The 16,983-nt window shown below is 46.8% G+C and overlaps 1 protein-coding gene across 7 annotated transcripts in view; it reads left to right on the top strand.

Moving 5' to 3' along the window:
- Positions 1-282: 282 nt before the first annotated feature.
- JADE1 (jade family PHD finger 1) overlaps positions 283-16,983 on the top strand; it is a 43,160-nt gene continuing 26,459 nt past the window's right edge. Inside the window, exons 1-2 of one of the 7 annotated variants that reach the window (XM_042048603.1) lie at positions 283-304; positions 9,729-9,806. In XM_042048603.1, the coding sequence (XP_041904537.1) occupies positions 9,755-9,806 (52 nt within the window). In that variant the 5' untranslated portion in view covers positions 283-304; positions 9,729-9,754. Of the gene's footprint in view, positions 305-585; positions 610-1,631; positions 1,934-2,974; positions 3,059-3,097; positions 4,315-9,722; positions 9,807-12,384; positions 12,448-16,983 lie in introns of those variants that run through there. The other 6 variants (XM_042048602.1, XM_042048599.1, XM_042048601.1 and 3 more) reach the window with 6 other exon arrangements.

Below are 16,983 nucleotides of genomic sequence, written 5' to 3'. Positions count from 1 at the left end.
TTCCAGCCCGCTCGAACACAAGCGGGAGGCGGCGGGAGCCGGGCGGCCGCGCTCCCCCGGGCTCCGGCGGCGGGGGGCGGCGGGAGCCCCGCGCGGTGCGGCCAGGCCCGCCAAGAGTTAACGGCGGCTCCCCCGGGGCCGCGCCGCCGCCTCCCCACCCCGGCGCTGCATTATTATTATTATTTCTCCCCCCTTCCCTCGCCTTCCAGTTTTGGCAGGGGATTAAAGCAGCTCCCCCCTGTGGCAGCAGTGACCCAGAAACGAGTTTGATTCACGGAGTCCTTCCTCCATAACAAGTACAAACGTCAGTCAGAGGGAATCTGTGTGTGTGAGAGAGAGTGTGTGTGGCGCAGCGAGCCGCTCTCCGTGCCCGCTGCCCGGCGCCGCGTCGAACTCATGCGGCGGCCCCGAGCCCTCCGCGCAGGGGGAGCCCGGCCGCGCCGCCCGCCCTCGCCGCCGCCGCGCCGCCGCCAGCAGGTAACCGTGCCCGCCGCAGCGCCAGCCGCGGAGCCGCCAGCACAGCCATATTTGATGGGGTTTTTTTGTCGCTCCGGAGGCGGCGGGAGAGCAGTTTCGTGCCGAAGGTCGCTGCCTAGTGGAAATAAGATAGTACGTCATTAACATGGCGCCAAGAGCCGCGCCGCTCGGTACGGGGCGAGGGGAGGCGGCCGAGTTGCGGCTCCGCTATCCCACCAGCAACTTGTGCGGGGCTGGGGCGGGCGGAGGCGGCAGGGGAGGCTGCGCTGCCGCCCGGCGCGACCGGCCGGTGTCGGCAGCGGCGGCGGCTCCCTTTTTGTTCCGCTGCGGGCGAGTGGGCACCGCGCAGCTCCCCAGGTGCAGCGGCCAAGTGAGCTGCCGGTGTTCCATGCCGTGCCGTGCCGCGCATTGCCGTGCCGCCGGCCCTGCGCCCCAGGCGTCGCTGCAGGCTGCGCCGCGGGGGCAGCGCCGGGTATCGCCCGCCGCGGAAAGTAGGAAGCGTTGGAGCAACTTGGTAGCCAGATGGCAATGGCAGAGCGCAAGTCCTGCTCGGCTACTGATGTGTAGGAAGGGGGTGGGGGAGAGTCATGGCCACTGTGTGGCACAGTGTTACCCAGATGCCCACGAGACCCGTCGCCTCTCGCCGCGGGCGAGGAGCGGTGTGCGTGGGAGAGGAGGTGTTTCGTGTGCAGGAGCAGCTTTGTTTCCCCCCCATAACCCCCAGTCGCACTTGGATTTGGCTCGTGGGGAAAAAAAAAAATGCTTGGAAAGCATAAAACCTGCTCATCGGTGAAATTAAACAGAAGTTGCCTTTCGGAGCGGGAGAGCCGCAGCCGGTCAGCCGCCTGCTTGATGGGCGCCGGTGGGTGCTCCGCTGGAGGCGGGGAGCGCCGGGCTGTCAGAGGTGGCCCTGTCGCCTCAGGCGGGAGCGCGGTGTCTCCCGCTGGAGAACAACTTGCCCGAGCCCCGAAGTGCACGTGTCTGAGAGTGGGAAAAGGCGGGGAAATGTGTGCGGCGCTGCCCGGCCCCGCCGGGGCGCGGGGCGGCATCGGGGCTGCGGCCGGCAGGTGCACGGCGACCCCGCCGCGCCCGACCCCCGCCCCGGCTGCGGGAGGCGAAGCGGGAGCGGGGCGGGGGGCGCGGAGCGAACTTGGGCAGGACGCGGGGGGGCCCGGCCCCCTCCCGCCGCTCGGCCCGTGCCCGGCGCAGGCCGAGGGGCGAATCCGCGTGGCCGGGCCGGAGTTTGTGGGCGAGGGAGCGGAGAGGCGGCCGGCGGTGTTGGGGCGCGAACGTAACATCACAGGGGGACAGCGGGGAGCGGCGGCGAACGCCCGCCCCAACTTGCTCGGGCGGCGGTCGGGGTAGTTCCGTGATCTGGCTCTTGCCCCGGTGCCTGGCGAGCGGGACGGAGCGGGGCTGCGGCATTTCTGTGTAACGGGCCGCTCTTCCCGGGGAGGTGAGTGCGGCTCCAGCCATCATTCCACTTGTTCCAGTTAGACAAAGCCACCCTGCCCGGCCCTGGGCTCGCGTAGTCCGCCTGCTTCGAGGAGAATTTTGGTGGTGGTTTTTTTTTTCTTTTTTTTTTCTTCTGGGGGGGGGGGAGGGGGAAGGGGGGCGGAATGTTTTGTTGTTTTGGTTTTATTTGTGGGGGGGTTTTTTTATTTTTTTTTATTTGCTTTTCCCTTCCCGTTCGCGCCCGCCCGTTCGTCCCCGATAGGATGATTTTAGGAAGGGTGGAGGCAAAGGGTGTTTGTTTGTTTGCACCGCCTGCTGGTTGGTTTCCTGTGACAAGAGGTGATAACACAGTTTCCAGAACTGTCTGGGAGTGGGAGGAGAGACAGACACAAGACACAGAAAATGAGCTCGTCTCCGAGCTGCCGCTCGATCCGCCGTCCCGTCCACCCCCTCCATGGCAGTGCGGCCGCGGGGGCGGGCGGGGAAGGTGCCTTGGCCGTTTTCGGCAGTGACAGGGCTTTGAGGGAGAGGCGGCGGAGCCGGGGGCACCAAGTTTGATTTGCAGCCGTGGCCGAGCGGATTGGTGCGGCCGGCGGCGGGGAGGAGCGGGAGCCGGGAGGGAGGAGAAGGAGGGGGCGAGCCGGGCTGTTTCTCATGGAAGCCGGCGGCCGTGCAGCTGGCCGGGAAGGTGCCTCCCCCGCGGGGGAGGTGTAGCCCGGCGGCGCCCGGGCCAGGAGGCTGCTCCGTGACCTCAGCCGGCCGCCGGCCGTGCCCTGGCGGCTCCGGCGCCGCTGCCGCGAGCCCTGGGCGGGCACGGTGCGGAGCCGGAGCGGAGATGGGATCGCTGCGGGAGGAGGCGGATGAGAGCTGCCCTGAGCGGCACCCGGCCGGGCTGGGCTCGGCGGTCGGGGTGAGCGCGAGTGCCGCTTTGGAAGCGACTCCCGAAGCCTCGGCTCTCACCCTGCGGGAAGGTGGCCCCGAGCCCGCAGCCGTGGGCGCGGCGGGGCGGCCGAGGCTCAGCGCACCTGCGAGCAGCGCCTGCCGCCGACCGACTTCTCCTCCCGGCTCTCCCCGGCTCCTCAGCTGACCGCCTTGTTCTGAGAAAGTTTATTAGGTTCACCCGCAGGTGAGATCCGGGGTGTCCTGAGGTCTGTCAGCCCCCCAGTAACACAGACCGTGGTGACCTGGTCTGAGTAGGTGCCTGTAGCTGTGAGGGAGTACTAGAAATTCCAGTAGGATTTAGCAACACATTTTAGTTGACGTTTTAATGTAAAAGGCTGAAGGTGCTTTTATGCCAGCCCCATTTATTTAGAGGAAGATTTAGCTGTTATTTGGAATAACTTCCTTTTTAAGCAGATGTTGTCTTTTAGCTAAGTCAGAAGCTGCCCACACTTGCAAACCAAAAACCTTCATAAAAGTTACACCAAAATATGCTTGTTATGATTCTATTTCTAGAGGTTTCTCACACTCAGTGGGATATTGTTGAAACAGCAAGGATTGTATGTTTTAGTGGCAAGATTTTCCCTCTGGCTTCATATACCACTTGCTCCCTGCTTTTGAGCTATGTTTAATACAGATGTTTAAAATAAAGTAATAATAATAAACTCCCCTTTCCTCTCACAGCTGCAGATTTCCCTTCCAGCTTCTCTGGTTTCATTCCCCATTCACAGAACCTAGAAAAAAAAAAAAACTTTCAGTCTTTCCTCAAATCTTTTCTCCATGTGGTTAGTACTGCTGCTTCGTGCTCCTGTTTTCAGCTGGAGATGACCAAGCTGGCACCATTTCCTAGGTGAAAGACATGAACTGCAATGGTTGCATTAAGTCATGGAGCCCAGTTTGTGCATTGCTCCAGATTTTGGGCGGTCAGTTTCACCACCACAGTCTGGGAATAATTTGTTGCCCCTGCCCAAGTAGTAAGGTAACATTATGAGCTGGCTTCCACAGGTGCATAAATGAGCATGTGGATTCCTGAGAAGTGTTGGGTTGATAACGGCCAAATTGTGCTTCTCTCTTGCCTTGTGAAATTTTGAATAGGTGTGCTGAATTCAGTAGAAATATCCCTTGTGGAGAACACTCTTGGCCTTGTTTGGCCAAGTACTTCTTTGTTTTGTGAGATTTGGAGGATTTTTTTTTCCTCCAGATTTAAGGTCTGTGGCTCTTTGCACTGTGGACTGTGCTCCATAATACTGTAATATTTCATTTAAGAGCTCTGCTTGTACCTCTCTGACTATAAAATGTTGCTATGAAAACTTTCATGGAATTTTAAAATTTTAGGTGGATTTTAGTAATACAATTTTTTTCTGATGTGCTTCCTTTTTTTTTGTTTTAGGTCTAGGATAGAAGCAGAAAAGCTTCTTGTGATGTCAGGTGTCAGTGAAGAAGGTGTGGTGTTACAAACAAGCTATTTAAAAAGAGTCCAGTGATAGAAGCCAAATGTCTCTATCTTCTATGCGTTTTATTAAGCTGTGTCACACTTCACTTCCATTTGTACAATAGGTGTTTTGAAGCAATTTCTTGTGTACTAGAGATAATTAGGTCTTCGTTTCATTGCAGTTAGTGGGTTACTTTCAGGAAAAGCCAGTTTTTCAGTTTGTCTTCAGGGTGTACATCTGTCATAACTCTGCTTTCTTCCCATTCTGTCTCTGCAGCTGTTCAGTGCAGTTTGTTATAGTGACACCCGTTAACATGGTTACAGTTAATTGTCTGTCAGAGTTTGAATTATACACTCTTTTACCCAGGGGTTTATACGGCCCTTGAAAATACTTCAGTAAGAATTGTGCTGTGGAAAACCCTTGACCTGAGGATGTAGATTTTTCCATGTATAATTATTTTTTACAATCTGGTTCTGTTTAGCTATTTGCATAACAAGGACTGACACGCTTTACATCTTTCTCTTTGATTGCCTCTCCACTTGAGGTCAAACTGAGTGAAGAACAATGTGGGGTTCTTAACTGTGCACGTGGTATGTGGCACATGGGTGTATGTGTGTGCACGCTGTTGTCCCAGTTTTATGGGGTAGTGTCTGGATTTCTGCTCTTTGCATTTTTTACACTCTTACCAGTGCAACTCCTGGGACTCCAGTGTGGGAGAAAAAAAGGAAAGGTCTTGACATTGCTGTCCAGTGAGGTCTTTGGGTTTTTGCTGCTTATTTTATCTCTTGGAGAGGTAAGAATGGGGTAGCATGGTAATGCACGCTGCTAAAAATAGTGAATTTGCTGTACTGTGTCATGTTGCTGAGTCTAACCCGTTGCACTGCACCTGCCATCAAATACTGAGAAGTGGACAGCAAAGTCTGTGTGCCTACCTGCATACAGTTATTTGTATAGACTTAGATGTTTGTTGCTCAGCTCCACAAGGATATGTAAATTCAAATGCTGTTTTGTGGCCTGACATTGATTGTATTGGATTATTGTCTAGTCATTTCATTTGTATAGCATTTGCAAGTATTTTGAAAAAGGCTTCCCACGTTCTCCAAAATGCAGAAGCCAGTTTCAGGTGGTGTAATCTTGCCTTTAAAAACACTTTGAGCAAATGCACCATCAAAGTTCAGAATTGCATTTATATGTTTAGAGTTTGTACCTAATCAATGAGCAAAACCCAGAGCTTAACTTCCAGAGCAAGCATGATGGAAAAGCAACTGGTGATGTGTTTCTGTAAAGCAGAGCAGCACCTTCAGCCTCTGGAGCAGCACAGGAGAGTGTGTTGCAGGCTGTGCTGGCCTCACCAGTGCTGCCCTGGTGTGGCCAGCTCATCTGAGGACGATGGGGGCTAAAAAGACGTGGTCTCTGTCCCATCTATGCCGTTAATCACGGTGGTGTGATTGCATGAAGTGCTCTTGGATGCTTTGCTGCCTGTGATATTGGAGTAACACTGCCTGCAGAGCTGTGGCTGTTTCTCAAAACCTGTGTTTGGTTGAAGGCTGGCATTAGACTGAGTCCACTTGGGTTTCTCCCTGGTAAATGTTATGCTGGAGTGTTCAGGAGAAAACACGATCAGCATGCTGTGTATTGGTCTGACTGATTCCTGAAAGGATGGTTTTAACACAAAGAAACAATCTTCTTTCAAGGAAACGAAACTGAAAGTTTGCATACAAAAGTTGCTGAGTTATTAAGAATTCACAGGTGTCACTGAAAACTGATAGAGAGTGTGGCTTGGTGGTGCAGCCTTTGTCAGCTTAGGGTTGTTGGACTCTGTGGCAGCTTCTGAAGTGCTGGGCTTTCTCTTCAGGTGAACAGTGTGTTGTGCAAATGCCCTTTTGGGGCTGGTGTAATAATTTGAGAAAAACAGCCATAAAAATGTTTGATAGAAGATCCAGGGTTCACAGGCACTGTTTGGCTGACTGTTTCCTTGCTTCAGAGCACTGTTGGTCCTGCGAAGGGAGTTGGGAGGTCACTCTGTGCCATGTGTGGGTTGCTGTGAATGTTTTGTGGAAACTTCTGGGCTGGACAGCAATTACGTGATTGCACGCACTTGGGAATTGAGCTCAGTCATCTGGGTGTCTCTTCCTGCCCTGCAAGAGTTGCAGGCTGGGGTGCATAGCTTTTACTCTGGTATTAAAGCCAGCATCAAATGTTTTACCCTTTTTATGCTTACATGTGAATTCTCTTTGCTTAGAGGCATGGTGATCATAGTGTATGTCTGCTGGAACAGGGAGAAAACTTGCAGCATCAATCTGCATCTAACCATCACTATCCATAATCCATGCTTATTTCTAACGTGCACTTTTTAATGAGTTTCTTGTGTGACTTTGAGTCACCCACTGCCTGACAGAAACTGGTAGCCTTTGAGGCAGAGGCACCACAATACGCTGAAAACCATTTCAATCTGCCTGGTTATGAGTCTTATTAGCTGTTCCAGTGTTACCTCTGGAACATGTGTTCTGAGCTGTGGATATGAACATCTGGTGGGAGCAGTTTAAAATGATTTTAGAAGTTGAAAAAAGCTGTTCTCCTAATGACACAAGTTCCAGGGGGTTAATCTTACTGGATTTGAGTCTTACTCTGAGAAGCCAAATGCTGCTTTTTGATCTGTGATTTAGCTCCCTGTAAACTCAGGTTAGGTTCAAAGATGGCAAAATGAGAACTCTGAGTTTTAACTCTTCCCCCCCCCCCCATGCATCTATAAAACAATTTCACATGAGCTTCATCAAATGGGATATTTCTTTTAATGTTACTATTGAGAACACAGGCTTTTCAGTGTGGCCAACTTCAGACACCTGACTAGAGTGGACAAGAAAATTAGCTGCCTTATTTCATACTCTGTACTCAGGAAAAGTGGCTTCTGTTCTGGCTTATTTCCTGAAAAACTCTGGAGAGTGCTTGAACTGGGAGGAGTGAATACCATTCTTTCCTTTAAACAGCAACCAAAAAGGCGATGTTCAGTTTGTTTTTTAAAGACACATGATAGGAGGAAGAAGGTTCCATCTCTTTCCTTATTTTTTTGAATTTGCGGGAAGTGTGCTAGGAGAAAATCCATTCAAAATGCACTTGTCCAGAAAGCTGTGAAGGAGCAGAATTCCAGATTTTCTTGTTTGTTGCAAGTTCACAGGTGTGTCTCAGTGTACATACGCTCTGTTACTTTGCTTTACAGTGTATCATGCCTTTCAGACCATGTGGGAAACAAACCAGGAAGTGAGGATTTTGACCAGGAATATACGAATTACACTTGTGAGATAGGACAATTTTCCTTTATTTTCTTCCAGTTTTTCTTTACTTTGTTTATGGGAGGTTCTTGCTGAGTGAATATCTTCTTTTACATTGCTGTTATTAATATGTGAACTAATAGAAAAAGTACCTTACAGAATAGATATTCATTGCCCTAGTTTTGGCCTTGTAAGAACTAACTGATTTTTCAGTTCTGTCTTAGCCTGTTTTGGATCTGCATGTTGGCTCTCTGTCTTCATAAGTGACTGTATAGGAACTTGGCTCTGGATCTCCTGCATTTACACCAGATCTGTATTCAGTGGGTTTTGATGGTCCTGGCTGGTCTGTGTATTTATCCACTGACAGCATTTCCGTCTCCCATACACACAAAGTTCTGGCCTGCCTCAGAGCAATTTTTGGAGAGAATTCTTCTAGCCCTGTAAGAGGCTGCCATTTATGATTCTTTATTCTCTGGCATCAGACATTGTATGTGTACTTTTACTCTGTGAAACGATGCCAAAAGGTCTTGGTAAGGTGAACCATTCAGCTTCTCTTTAGTGAATAAAGTTTGCAGTTCAAAACTGTTACATGTTTCAATGACAGATGTATTAAATACCACTCTGAAAAGTCAGTCTGTGGGAGAGAGGCTTCCCCCCAACTCTGTTTGCCCATATAATACGAAAAAGGAGGCAATCCTGCAATGCTCAGGCTCTTAGAACTGTATTCACTGGAAGTGTAAAATAAAGTCTCAGGTTCAGTTGCTTGTGACTTGCTAGTAGGGACAAAATGAATTCCCTCAAAAATGCTAATTTCTTTTTACATGAAGCACTTCTGGAAGAGCAGATATTTTTGTGCTCTTTTGGAAGTAGTGTCAGGCTTTGGTTAGGCATTTTGGGAATCAGTCTTACAAAAGTTGAAGGCATTATTGAATTTCCTACAATGAGCCGTGTTCTCAGTGAACAAAGTTGAAGCAGTTAATTCTTACACTGAAGGGCCAATGGAAGGAGTTTTGTTGAGAGGTTTTGAGGAAGTCTGAACTCTCATGGAAATAAGGGTAGATTTTCTGCACTTAACTAGAAGCAAGAAAATATTTTTGGCATCTGATCTCCAAATCTGTGTGCAGAGGTGTGAGGGATTTGCTGCTAGCAGAGTGCCCAGACCTTGTTGATACCACGATTGATACGTGGTAAGCGAAGACTCAGGGGTTTTGATGTGCATCTGGAGTCCTTGTCAGTTTAACTTATGGTGGATATGCCTTTCTGGACTTGTCTTGTCATGTTTTTTTCTGTTCTTCAACTTGCACTTTTTAATAGCTTTTTACATGCAAATACTGACTAGTTATTTACAGCTTCCTCGTTTTTTCTGAATTTTGTTTCGTTCCACAAGGAATACACATGAAAATAGCAGTGCCCTGAGAATAGCAGTTAAAAAGATTTGGAATTTTTGGCCTTTTTATCACAGGCTCATGTGCCCATGAACTTGGTTTTGGTAGACATCTGGCGGTTTGGAGTAACCTCTGAATAATCATCTGAATAATCTTACTCTCAAAGAACAGTTAGTGTTAGGCATGGCACTAGAAATGTGGCTGCAGGAGGAAGTAATTCTCTCATCTTAGAGGGTGGTGCTTTCCAGGGCATAGATGATGCATGTTTAGTTAATTTGGGGAAACTGGGCTTGCTACTGCTGATGCTTCATTTTTTATGTGTAAGTGGATGACTTTAATCTCTGATTTCGTAAATCTGGCACTTTAAACAGGAATAAAATTGCTCCAAAAATATATTAGCCAAAGTAAATATTTACACAAGCAGTAAAAATATTGTTGTATTGCAAATCTAGTGCCAGAATAGGCAGGGGAAGTTAAGCACATTGGCTGCAGATATTTAGTGATTTTAACACCTCTCAGGACAAAACACAGTTTTTTGGTGGGGTGAAAGCATTGGTGGGATTGTCATTGCCACTCTCCAGTGTTGTCCACCTGTTCATATGATAACAGCCTAATTAAGCAGCCTTGAGAGGTTCACTGTTCATATTTCAGCTGCTGCTGAAGTTGTTTGTTTTCCTTTGTGTGCTGTAAATGCTCGCATGCCATCAGAAGCACAAGTTGATGACTGTGTGTTATTACCTGGGGTTAAGTGCTGTCTCATTGCTTCCCAGGCTGCCTGCTGTTTCCCGGGGAGATCATGAAACGACATCGGCTTCCTAGCAGCAGTGAGGACTCTGACGACAATGGCAGTAAGTGCTCCTTTGTTGTAGAGTGCAGGAGGTTATGAGTTGGAAAACGTGTTCTAATGCAGTGTTTCATGTGCCAGAGGCATTTTGCATGTTGGTTGAACTGGTAGAAATGTGTGTTGTAAGGATCTAGTTTTGAACTCAAGTCATTCTGAGCACAGGTAGACAGTAGATCCAGGACGCCCCCATTGAACTGGCACGTGGTTTTAGTTAATAATATAAAACAAGAGGAAAAAGTCAGTGGTCATCTTTGAAATCTTATCAAACAGCATAATTTATCATTCTAAGGACAGAATGAGCATGGAGACGTCTGCTGACATTGCCGATAGAAGTTTGCATAAGGATTTTAAATTTGCCTCAGTGTTCCTGCACCCTCTTACGCAGTGGAAAAGTCTAGCGCTTGAAGCTTAAGCAGAAAAGATTAAGGGAGCATAAAAGTTGTTCCTCACTGCATTTGAAGATTTTCTTTGAGGAATTACTCACAAGAATTTGAATTCAGAAAATCACTAATTTGGATACAGAATGTATTTATGGTTTTTAACTGCTTCTACACTGATGGAACTAGCACACACTGTGGTATCTCTCTGTCTTGTGTTTGGATTCCAGTGGCTGATAATCTTTCATTTAAGCAGAAAAAAGAAGAGGGGCGGGGGAGAGAGACAAAATGTCAGTTTGGGGAATGTGCCAAGGTGTCTTATTTGCCCAAAGAAGCAAGTAGATTGTACTTGACAATACTGCAGCTTAGCCAGTTGTCAGAGAGGTTTTTGTGGTTTTAATTTGATCTATCTGGGTGCACGCCTTCGCACCTGAGGTCTTTTGTAAAACTTCAGTCTGAAAATGATCGGGGTGGTTTCCCAGGTGCTTTTGGAAGCTTCACTCTGAGAACTTATCCCTGTGATACACTGTGGCTCCACGTAGGTGACTGCTTCACCTGCATGCATTTCTTAGGTGTGTCTGTGCTGCCTGGGAATCCACTCAGGTATGGCCAAATCTGCCTCTTAAAACAACCCTAGGCAAACTGTTGCTGAAATGAAGTAGTAAAGGTGAAAGGATTAGGGAAGGTAAGAACAAGCAGGCTAATTAGCAGTTAATCCAAATAAGGATTGAGCAAAATCTGCTAGAGGTGAGGAATTTGGCTTGGTTTTGGGGACCTAACTGCAGCTGGGGGATTTCAGAAGAAAAAACCCCAAACAAATCAGACATGTTTTTCTTGGTTTGAAGTTTACTTGAGGTTATTAAAATTGCAGTGTACTTCCTCAAAGGTGATGTGTACTTCCCAGAAAAAAAGGTGTGTTTTTACTTGTAAGATAGACAAGTGGCAGCAAACAGGATGTCTTCCATTAGAATTTAGCGTAATCCTTTTTTCGTTCCCTAGCAGCTTTATAAAATAGTGTTTCATATAAATAATAGTCTTTATTTTCACTCTCTTTGCTGTCTTTTTTTTTAAGCCCTTGATCTCTTCATGTGCCTTGTGTAGCAGCTTTTACCAAATAAAATATGAAGCAGTTAATCTTGGAATTGAAGTTGTGAAACAGACACAATTGACTGACCTGTTGCTGATTACAGCACATGTTTGTAATGTCATTTGATGTATGACTATTTGGAATGGAGTTATCAACTTAGTGGATTATATTTTCCACAGAATCTGTTCCACAGAAGAAGATGAGTTTGGAAAATAAAAGGAAACCTCTTGCCCCTTTATGATCTGTCTATTTTAAAGCCTGGTTATTGCAAATGACTTTACTGAATAAATTGCATGGCAAAGGTAGTGAACTTTTAAAAGTACTTTCAAGTATTATTTGAAATATATACCACTTCCTTTGCATTACACTTGTTTTTTTCTTGATTATGGTTTTTTTTTGTTGTTGTTGTTTTTTTTTTTTTCTTCTTGTGAAGTTACTGGGCAAATTCAGATACAGGTTCCTGTGTATCCATTCTATTTCTACATACATGTTCAGAGAGATTAAGGGTTATCAATCAGAAGCCCAGATAACATTTAGTGTGGGGTCAGCACTTCCAAGGCTTTTTGTCATTCAGACTTCCCTGAAAAGAATGACTGACTTAGCTTAGGTCCTTTCCAGTTTCCCTGTTACAGGAGATACCAGTGGCTCCTTGTAACTATGTTTGAATGTCAAGGGTGTCCCCTTACAGGTTTCACCTTCACAGGATCTCTCTTGCCTTTAGTAGAATTACTGATTAGTCCTCACTATGTTTGTTTCTGTATTCTTACTTTACCAGTAGTATTCTGTATTCTTACTTTACCAGACTGATCAGTAGTCTTGAAGGGTAAGCAAGTTTTTTTCCCCCTCCCCCCCCTTCCCCCCCCCCGAAAAAAGATAAAAATTTCTATTAAGTATTTGTGGTCTGTATTGAAGGCTTCAAGTCTTTCACTAGCTATTTTTCCTTCCCAGAGTTTCCAGAGGCTGACAACAATTACATTTGACTATTCTGGGCGTTTCAAGCAGACATCTTCTAATTGAAAAGTTGAAATTTAAATCAACGCCTAGTTGGAATCCTGTTGGCAAACACCTGCTTCCCTTTCAGTCAGTGGTGTCTCTTGACCCTCCAGTGGACTTGTTGCATCATTATGAGCTCTATGGCCTCTGAGCTTAGGGCTCAGCACTGCTCTCCCTCATCCTACAAGGTGAGGATTCAGCCTCCAGCTGCAGCAGTTCTGCAGCTGAGTTTTCATACTGTGCTTTACTAGGCTGCGATCAGGCATCTCAGGTTCATCATGAGGGTAGCTGAGTAAATGTGTTTGGATTAACCTGAATGATGGTGCTTTTTGGGGTAGGCTCTAGCACGTAGGCTAGTGCAACCTGGAAAATATTTTGGCATTAAAAAAACCTGCATTTTATTCTGTTGAGCTCAGGAACCTGAATATTTGGAATGTAGTAATAATGATGTCACTAATAATGGAATTTATTTTAAAAAAAATTGTTGTTTTGCATTGGATCACTGAACTGAATCAGTTTCCTTGGTAGTCACAAGCAAACAAAGCTCGTACCCAAGTGCTAAAAATACATTGTGCTGGAGATATAGCAGTTCTTCAGGAGAAAAAGGTGCTCTCATTTTGTTAGATGAAAGAAGGGAGAATGGCTTTCATTTAGGAGCGAAATACCGAAGAGAAGTAAGCTTAACAGCATGGCTGCAGTCCTAGAGTATATACGTGTATTTACTGACTCATGTAAGGTACTTTAGTGTAGGTGGTTTTGTGTTATTTGCAGTATTTTAAAGCCTCTCAGCTTAAAGTCAGCACCCTTGCTTTCCTCATCACTTCTTTGCCCTCAAGACTTGATTCTTTCCCTAAAGCTAAGCTTCCAAGAGTATTTATTTCATGTACTTCAACCTAACTACTGGAAATTGTTAAGCTGTGTCCCCTTAGATTCAAAATTCTAAATCCTCATTTCAGCACAAAGCCAAAATAGCATATTTGAAGCACTAGGCAAGAGGTGTCAGTGCCAGTTGTGCCTGGCAGTTCTGCAGTTAGTCCCTGGGTATCCGAGCGTGTTCTCAGGGATTTCGTTTTCTGAAATTAGAGGTCACTTTTGAACATCTTACCCATGAAATATAATTGAATGAAAAATGGCTGCAGGCATCGCTCTGGATTTTGAACTTTTGTCTAAATACAGAGGAATGGTATTGAGAGAGGCTTGGGGAAGTGCTTAAGAGTGTTTGCTCCTGACAGCTTTTCTTCTTTGGTCACCTGGCAGAGCTTGTTTGTTTCTGTGGCCTTCCAGATAGCGTAGTACAGCAGCTGTAATGGGCATTCATATTAGCCAGGCCCATGGTAAAAGCCTTGTGATGTACGTGCTGCATGCTACAAAGCCTGTAGGAAGGAAATCACTAATGTTTACCTGAAATCAATTACCCTCCTGTTTTCTGGTGGCTGGCTAGAGTCTTGATAGTTTTTAAGCAAATTTTGTTACATTCCATTTCAGCTTGCCCCTCTGTTGCTAAACCTTCTCTTTATGGTTCTGGGTCTCACGCTAATTAAGTGCTTGATACTGAAGCAGTTTTAGCTTTCCTGCTCAGTGTTTGACACCTGTCTTTTTAGCCTCGTTGGTCTGTAAATCTGCAAAGGTGGCTTGTGCTGAATATTCCATATGCTGTTTCCTGGTGAGATCAAGTTGTGCAGTGGAGGAGTTCCCATTTATTGCTTCAAGGCATTCCTTTTAGCATAAATTGGTTGGACATGTGGACAGCTTGTTTTTGAGAAAGGTCTGAAGCTCATGGACATTTGTATAAGGGAAATTGTGTGAAATCCAGGCACTTCTGGGTGTCAGAGTTTTCGTGCTGTTTTCCTTGAGCAAGGAATTCAAAGCATGATTTTATTCAGACTTTACTTGCTCCCATGAGGCTTTTTCATTTATTCTTGGAGGGCTTATCAATTTATCATACTCCTACATGCAGAGTGTCCGAGACAAGAGCTGAAGACACTTGCAGATGAAAAATACTTTCAAGATTTACAGAGTTTCACGTGAGTTCTGAGAAATGAAAGATTTAATACCTATGGATTATGGAATAGAGTTCTGTAATTTAAGCAGACCCTTATTCTATCATTGCTAAACAAATGTTATTTTAAAGTTAAACGAATTTTGCCAATATCCATTGCACTGACTGAATGACGGGGATCTTGGATTTAGAAAGGGCTTTGAATCCCAGTGGATTCCTGCAGTGTTTGAGATGGATCCCAGAGTGCCTTCACAAAGGTTACCGAGTACATAACCTTGGGGGTGTGTGTCATTTACTGTAGAATTGTAGCTGCTGCTGGCCTGAAATGAGGTGATTGCATGTGCAGAGCTTTGTGAAAAGGAAGTGAGGAACATTTCTTTGTTTTCCATTTGAACTGGCTGGGAGGTGAGGGATGGTGATTAAACAACAGAACTTATAATGTAGTTACAGTGCTCAGAATTTGGGCAAAGCAGCAAGTGTAGTGGTCACTACTGTGACTTTGAAAAAGGGTTGGAGAGTGATGACAGATGGTAAGAACGAGCATCTTACCTGGAGGTTAATCTCAGAGTGGGGCAGAGTGGCTTGTGGTGAAGTTGCTGGAGCAATCTGGAATAGTGATTTGAAAGGCCTGTCTTGGCTGATAGGGTATCACGTCTGAGGAAGGGGCTTCCCATAATCATCACCATCATTTGACAGGAGTAAAAGTGCCGGGAAAACCGCAGCTCTGGACTGAGGAGAGCAGAGATCAGACTGCTCAGAGAACTAGTAAGTAAAATCCCTTGGGAAAAATTTTTTACAGGTGCTGGGGTCCATCAGCGCTTTAAACACCAGCTCCTAAGGGCATAAGAGCAGGCAATTCCTAAATGTTGCAAGTCAAGCAGGTGAGGCAGAAGGCTGGCTGGGCTGAATAGGGATGTGCTCTTGGATGTGAGGAGAAAAAGGAAGGTGTATGAACAAGCAAGGTCAGGTGATAAGGGAAGAACACAGAGATGCTGCTTGCCACTGTAGGGAGAAATTCATGTGGCCAAAGCTCAGCCGGGAGTTGAAGGTGGCCAGAAATGTGGGGGACAATAAAAAGAGTTTTATCAAATACGTTAATGGCAAAAGGTAGCATTGAAATAGCCTGTTACAGGATGAGAGTGGTCACCTCACAAACAGGGACATGGACAAGGCAGAGGTGTTTAATGCATTCTTTGCCTCTGCTTTCAACGTGGACAATGGACCAAGAGGGTCTCAGTGCCCTGAGCTGGAGGATCATGATGGTGAGATTGATCAACTCTCAGCTGACCCTGAACTTGATCATGATGGTGAGATTGATCAACTCTCAGCTGACCCTGAACTTGTGCAGGATCTGCTGCTGCAGATCCCTACAGATCTATAGGGCTTGATGGGATTCATCAGAGATTCCTCAAGGAGCTGCTGATGACATCACAAAACCTCTCTTGATGATTTTTGAGCAGTTTCAGGAATCCTGAGACATCCCATCTGACTGGAAGCTGGAAAACATTGACAATTTTCAAGAAGGGCAAGAAAGAGTACCCCAGAAACTACAGATTTGTCAGTGTCACTTTTACCAATGCCTGGTAAAATCATGGAAAAGATTATTGAAAAACAGCTGTAGGATAATGCAACCAGCACTGGTCACAGCCAGCACAGCTTCGTGAGGGGAAAGTCCTGCTTGTCTAGTCCTTCTACAACAGGGTGACCACCTAGCTGATCTAAGAAAAGCAGTAGATATAATCTTTTTGGACTTCAGCAAAGCTTTGGCTACTGTCTCCTAAGATCCTTCTGGACAAGGTATCCAGTACACAGCTGGACAATCATGTTTTGTGATGGGTGAGCAACTGGCTCATGGGTTGGGCACAAAGGGTTATAGGGAATGGGATGACATCAGGCTGGTGTCCAGTCACTAGTGGGATTCTGCAGGGCTCCGTCCTTGCCCTGTGCTCTTCAACCCCTTCATAAAGGACTTGGACACAGAACTGGAAGGGATAGTAAGTAAGTAAGATAAGTAAGTTTGCTGAGGACACTTAACTGGGCAGTGCTGTTGACTCCCTTGAGGGCAAAGAGGCCCTGCAGAGACCCCAGCAAATTCGAGGGCTGGGCAATCACCAACCATATGAAGCTCAACAAGGACAAGATTCTGCACCTGGGATGGGACAACCCTGGGTGTATGGACAGACTGAGGAATGAGAGGCTGTGAAAAGGGACCTGGTTGATTGTAGGTTGAACATGAGTCAGCGGTGCCCTGGCAGCCAGGAGGACCAACCCTGTCCTGGGGGGCATCAGGCACAGCATTGCCAGCTGGGCAAGGGAAGGGATTGTCCTGCTCTGCTCTGCACTGGGGCAGCCTCACCTCCAGCACTGGGAGCAGTTTTGGGTGCCACAATATAAAAAAGACATTGAGCCATTGGAGAGGGTCCAAAGGAGGGCCTTGAGGATGGTGAAGGGGCTTGAGGGAAAGGTCTGTGAGGAGTGGCTGAGGTCACTTGGTCTGTCCAGCCTGGAGAAGAGGAGACTGAGGGAGAGTGTCACAGTGAGGAGTGTCACTGCAGACTTCAACATCCTCACAAGGGGAAGTGGAGGGGCAGGCACTGATCTCTTCACTCTCATGACCAGGGACAGGACTCAAGGAAATGGCATGAAGCTGAACCAGGGAGGTTCCTGATATTCAGGCTGAATATCAGGAAAAGGTTTTTACATAGAGGGTGGTTGGGAACTGGAA

The sequence above is a fragment of the Corvus kubaryi genome, unplaced genomic scaffold, assembly GCF_017639235.1.
Source record: "Corvus kubaryi isolate FWS band 111438036 unplaced genomic scaffold, C.kubaryi_AGA036_p1.0 67, whole genome shotgun sequence".
NCBI classification, from domain to species: domain Eukaryota; kingdom Metazoa; phylum Chordata; class Aves; order Passeriformes; family Corvidae; genus Corvus; species Corvus kubaryi.
The sequence above is the reverse complement of the archived record's forward strand: the minus strand, read 5'-3'. Positions and strand labels throughout refer to the sequence as shown.